General features: G+C 39.8%; 1 protein-coding gene across 1 annotated transcript in view; it reads left to right on the top strand.

Moving 5' to 3' along the window:
• Nucleotides 1-6028, top strand: part of TBPL2 (TATA-box binding protein like 2) — an 18962-nt gene extending 12934 nt beyond the window's left edge. The window contains exons 6-7 of the mRNA XM_003794442.1: nucleotides 765-859; nucleotides 5853-6028. Coding sequence (XP_003794490.1) covers nucleotides 765-859; nucleotides 5853-5929 — 172 coding nt within the window. The 3' untranslated portion in view covers nucleotides 5930-6028. The remainder of the gene's footprint in view (nucleotides 1-764; nucleotides 860-5852) is intronic.
• The last annotated feature ends 230 nt before the right edge of the window (nucleotides 6029-6258 follow it).

Here is a 6258-nt window from a genome sequence, read left to right as displayed (position 1 = left end):
GCACTCTACCCAGGGGGGATAGCTTGAGGCTCCGTCTCAGAAAAAAAAAAAAAAGAAAGAAAATGGTTAACCATGGTCTCCCCAGTGTTAGAAAGTGATTAGTGTGGCAATGCCTGTGGCTCAGTGATTAGGGTGCCAGCCCCATATACCCAGGGTGGTGGGTTCAAACCCTGCTCTGGCCAAACTGCAACAAAAAAATAGCTGGGCATTGTGGGAGAACATTTATTCAGTAAGATTTTTTTTTTTTTTTGAGACAGAGTTTCACTCTGTTGCCCTCAGTAGAGTAGTGTGCCATCATAGCTCACAGCAACCTCAAACTCCTGGGCTCAAGCAATTCTCTTGCCTCAGCCTCCCAAATAGCTGGGATTACAGGTGCCCAGCATAATACCCAGCTATTTTTAGAGACAGGGTCTCGCTCTTGCTCAGGCTGGTCTTGAATCTATGAGCTCAGGCAATCCATCTGCCTCGGCCTCCCAGAGTGCTGAGAATACAGGTGTGAGTCACTGAGCCCAGCCTTATCCAGTAAGATCTTAATACATTAAATCTGATGACCTAAGTTACCATAATTTCTAATAACCTAAAGATGGCTTCTACTTGAAAAATATATTGTCCAAAATTAATCTTGTATTTGACTGCAATAAGAAATTACCTTGGACATTCACTCAAATTACCTCATACACTTTACTATGTACTTTAATACCTGGTTCTTGCATGTTATGAGAAAGTAGTTGAATGTTGCTATTTTAACTTTTATTTCTTAATAGTTATGAGCCTGAACTGTTTCCTGGCCTTATTTATAGAATGGTAAAACCGCGAGTTGTCGTGCTCATCTTTGTATCTGGAAAAGTCGTACTGGCAGGTAAATTCCAAGATTATTTTCTCACTTTCCTAAAATTCAGCAGCTGAGCAGGTAGTTCTCCTTTTAAATAATTTCATCCACCATTATAAAGTAATTCTTGCTATTATAGAATACATCAAAAAATGAAAAGTAGAAAATAATATAACATCAAACCCATGGGTCCTAATACCTAAAATAACAAAAATATGAAAAAGTCATTGCTTTGCTATGTATTTCATCTTTACATTCTGCTTTTTAAAATTAACCATTGGAATATCTTTGCAGCTTAACTCACTGTTACAAACTCTTCCTGAAGGCTTTTAATGGGTGCACAATTCTAACACAGGGTCCAGCAAACTTTTCAACAAAGGGTCAAATACTGAATATTTTAGGCTTAGTTTCTGCTGCAGCTGCTGAACACTGCCATTGTAGTGAGCACAGCTGTGGATGTTACATAAAGGAAGGGGCTCTAAGAAGTAATTTCATACCGTTCACATAACTTATACATGTTGTACAATTTTTTTTCCCAACCACTTAAAAATATAAAAAACATTCTTAGTTCACAGGCTAACAAGAGCAAATAGCGGTCTGGCTTTGGCCACAGGCCTGTGTCTCCGGACCCCATTCTAACATGTTTTTGGATCATATTTATTCTCCCATTGTCAAAAATATAAACGTGACTTTTTTGTTCGCTGCTTACATAATGGCCAGACATCTGGCTATTTTAAAGTGTGGAAAATTACTAGTGTGGACACCCAAAAATGAGGCTTTAAGGATATACCATTTTGTTCTTAGTGAAAATTGCTGAATTCTTTTACAGGGATATACATATAATACAATTCTCCTATATCATATGTTCCTACCAGTGTATCTAAATATCTTTTACCAAACCCTCAGTGGCATTAAAATAAAATGGTATGAAAGAAGACTCCAACTGTATAGGTGAAAATTACCTCACGCCTTAACTCATAATCAGAAATAGAAATCAATCACTTCTCAACATCTCCGATAAATAGCATCTTATCTCTTGTAAATAGTGTGTATGTAACTTATCCTTTTGTCTACTTATTTTTTATTTGTTATTTTCCTAGGGATTTCCGTGTGAGTTCACCAGAAAACTTAAATTATTCTTTGCTATATTTGTGACTTTCCAATTGACTTATTTTTACCAATTTTTTACATAAGGAAAGTTTAAAAAAAATTGAAGGAATGGTTGAAACTCTTTTCTATGCCATCCTACTACAATCTGCTATTTTTATCTAGTTTTGTCTGAATTTTTACACATTTTACTCTCTACCAAAGTGAATGCCAAGTTAGTATGGCATGAGCCAAATGGATCTCCACGCCTCACTCCCAGATAGCTGACTTAGGAGTACTAGGCCAGTTCAGGCTCCTTTTTTTGAGACAGAGTCTCAAGCTGTCACCCTGGGTAGAGTGCCGTGGCGTCATAGTTCACAACAACCTCCATCTTGGGCTCAAACTATTCTCTTGCCTCAGTTTTCTATTTTTAGTAGATATGAGGTCTTGCTCTTGCCCAGGCTTTTGTCAAACCTATGAGCTCAGGCAATCTACCAGCCTCAGCCTCCCAGAGTGAGAGGATTACAGGGTGAGCCACCGCACCCGACCAGTTGAGGCTCTTTTGAAGTTTTGATGCCAGTGTTTCAGTAACTTATGTTTGATTGAGGTGAACAAATCTCCACATTTTAACACTTAGCTACAAATGCCAGACATGTTTACTTGCTGACTCTTGGTGAAGGGACACTGCCTGCATCAGCTTCCCTCCCACAGCTGCTGCTGTAGGCTTCAGGTAATGTCAATTTCTTGGGCCTCATTTTGACCATCTGTGGAATGAGGGAATTGAATTAATTTCCCCAAAGCCCTTTTGTGTCTAAAAAAGATTTTATATGATATAAAATAATGATCGCTTGCAGTGCCCACTGCCTCTTGGGCGATAGGTGTTTTCTGCTCCCCAGGGGCCTCCAGATGACACACTTCTAATGCTGAATGCAACACTCTCATGTGTGATTTTTTTTTTTTTTTTATAAGAGGGGGCTGGTGGCTGGTGTGTGTTTGCTGTACCTATTATGCTTCACTGTCTGCTAACAGGGACGTTGTTCCAGACAAATGTTTCCAGAATCCCAAAGTCCATAAATCTAGAGGCAGAGTCCTTTTATATGGCCTTATACTTCACCAACACATGTTTTGGTTTCTACAAAACTAATCTTCTAAGAAGCTAAAACTTTAGTGCTATAACTACAGTCTTCAGAGACTGAAGGGAATTTTCCTGTCCAAAGGGCAGAGTCTCTCTCATCTGCATCAGGAGTGCATCTTCCTCCCTACTCCATAGCTTCTCAGGTGGAGACCCACAGATAGTGAACTCCTGGGCTATGAAGAAATAAATTTTCACCCTTACTTCTTAATAAAATTAAGCTTCCAAGGACTACATCTTTGATTCTTTAACTTCTTAAATTTGAGGTAAAGTCACGTAACATAAACTTTTAAAGTGACTGGAGCATTGAGAACATTAACAGTGTTGTGAAGTCACTGCCTCCTCTATCTAGTTCTAAAATATCTCCGTTGCTCCAAAATAAAACCCTGTATTATTAAACAGTTTGCCCCCTTTCCCTTCACCCCACAGCCGGTAGAAACCACCAGTATGCCTTCTCTTTATTGATTTATGCACTCTGGATATTTCATACAAATGAACCTAAGTGGCTTCTTGTGTCTGGCTTCTTTTCTTCAGTATGTTTCTGTGGCCCATTCACGTTATAGCATGTGTCCCTCCTTTATTTCTTTTTATGGATGAGTAACATGCAGTATATGCTGCAAACTTTTATCCACCTGTGGATGGGCATCTAGGCTGTTTCTACCTTTTGGCCATTTGAACAGTGCTGCAATGAAAGTGTGTGTTATGGCCAGGCACAATGGCTTACGCCTATGCCAGCACTGGGAGGCCGAGGTGGGAGGATCCCTTGAGCTCAAGAATTCCAAGACCAGCCTGAGCCAGAGTGAGACCCCATCTCTATTAAAAACAGAAAAAACTATCCAGGCATTGTGGTGGGCATCTGTAGTCCCAGCTACTTGTGGGGCTGAGGCAGAAGGATCACTTGAATCCAGGATTTTGAGGTTGCTGTGTGGTAGACTGAGGCCATGGCACTCTAGCCTAGGCAACAGAGTCAGACTGTCTCAAAAAGCCAAAGCAAAAACCCACCAAAGTGTTTTCCAGCAGCTGAACCATTTTACATTCTTGCTAGCAATGCATAAAGCTTTTGTAATAATTTCTCTACATTCTTGCTGTCATTTTCCTTTTTAAAAGAATTATGTTTCATTCTCTTTTTTTTGGTAAAGACAGAGGTCTTACTGTATCGTCTAGGGTGATCTTGAACTCCTGGCCTGAAGCAATCCTCCAGTCTGCATCCCAAAGTGCTGGGATTATAGGTGTGAGCCACCACCCCTAGCCTCAGCCTTAATCTGAGTCCTAGTTTCCACCTGCTTCTCAAATCTGTTGCTCTTCCTCTTGGTCCAGTAATTAAACAAGAACCACGTCTCAGATTAGCCTGCTCTCCTACTGCAGCCTTCCTTCTCTCCAACTTTACAGCTCTAAGAGTCTTTATCAATTTCGGTATTTTCAGTCTCTCTTCATGCTAATGGTTTTTATATCCCTTTCATTAACGTCCTTCCTTCCTTCCTTGCCTCCAGCCCACAGAAAGATAATAGTGTCCTGAGAAGCTGATGCTCCATATAGACTAATATTTATCAGCCCCATAACTCTTAGCATAGTATCTCTGCATACTTTGAAGGTGCTGGTAACAGTGGCAGTGGTGGTTGTCAAGATGAGTAAGAAGTAGTATTTCTCAAGGGTGGAGACTGTATCTAATTCATGTTTGGTTTTGTTTTTGGTTTTTTGGGTGGGATTTTTTTTTTTTTTTAAGATAGGACCTTACTCTCTTGTTCAGGCTGGAGTATAGCAGGGTTAATGTAGCTTACCTTGACCTCAAGCGATCCTCCCATCACAGACTCCTGAGTAGCTGACTCTACAGGGTTATGCCACTGCGGCTGGTTAATTTTTACATTATTTATTGTAGATATGGGGTCTCAATATGTTGTCCAGGTTGGTTTTGAACTCTTGGCCTCAAGTGATCCTCTTGCCTTGGCCTCTGGAAGTGCTGAGATTACAGGCATGAGCCCTAATTCATGTTTTTGTTAAATCCCTCTAAGTCCTAGAGAAGTTACATTATGATTAAAGATATCTTGAAACCGAAGTCTCTATGAGTGACTGTACTAAAACTTTTTCCTCTAATAATCCTTCCCATGCACTGAAATTTAAAGCCCTAGTTTTTAAAGCTCCAGTTTCTTGCAATCTATTAGTCAATTTTAAGAAACCAAGACATTAACTAGAGACGAGTGGATCAAAGGAAGTCCTCTTTGCTGGTAGATAAGTGCCTACGTGTACTGTTGAAGGTACACTGAGGTCATACTTAAAAGTTGACATTCCATATTTGGTACAAAGCACTGTATGTCTAAAGATCACACCCAAAAGTTCTAGAAAAGGCTAGAGTATGCATTTTATGGAAATATAGGTATAATTGCCAAATTCTTTTCTTTCCCTGGAGCAAATGCCACTTTACTTTTTAGCTAAGCTAAAGAGCTCTCATCATATTAAAAGTAATTAGAGATGATACAATGAAATTTTTAGTGTTAAGAAAATTTGGTGGCTTGGCACCAGTCACATACACCTAAGGTGACGGGTTCAAATCCAGCCCAGGCCCGCCAAACAACAATGCCGGCTGCAACCAAAAAATAGCCGGGCGTTGTGGCGGGCACCTATGGTCCCAGCTACTTGAGAGGCAGAGGCAGGAGACTCGCTTGAGCCCAGGAATTGGAGGTTGTTGTGAGCTGTGATGCCATGGCACTCTGCCCAGGGGGACAGCTTGAGGCTCGGTCTCAAAAAAAAGAAAATTTGGTATTGTTTTTATAGTAAAGATTTATATAAAAACTTTGATTTCTTTTATAGGTGCCAAAAAACGTTCTGAGATCTATGAAGCATTTGAAAACATCTATTCTATTCTAAAAGTCTTTAAGAAGGGCTGAGTATATCACTCACACCTTATATCATACCAGGTTGAATATGTGCATAAGCCCAGCACAGAAATAGCTGGATTCTTCTATATCTAATTGTAGATGCTCCAAAGTATATATTTTTTGGTTTTTTTGTTAATGGGTAATTCTATGTAAGTAACCATGCTTAAGAAATGAAGAAAATTTGTTGCTCAAAATGACTCTTGTATGTAACTTAAAAAACTGATCAAGTAAATTTATTTCAGAATTAAAGAGAGCTGTGCTGGAATGAATGGTAGCATCATTAAAACTTAAGGCTCTGGCTCGGCGCCTATAGCTCAACCGGCTAAGGCGCCAGCCAC

The sequence above is a fragment of the Otolemur garnettii genome, unplaced genomic scaffold (assembly GCF_000181295.1).
Source record: "Otolemur garnettii isolate 467f Iridium unplaced genomic scaffold, OtoGar3 scaffold00081, whole genome shotgun sequence".
Taxonomy (NCBI): Eukaryota; Metazoa; Chordata; class Mammalia; order Primates; family Galagidae; genus Otolemur; species Otolemur garnettii.
This window is presented reverse-complemented; position numbering and strand designations above follow the sequence as displayed.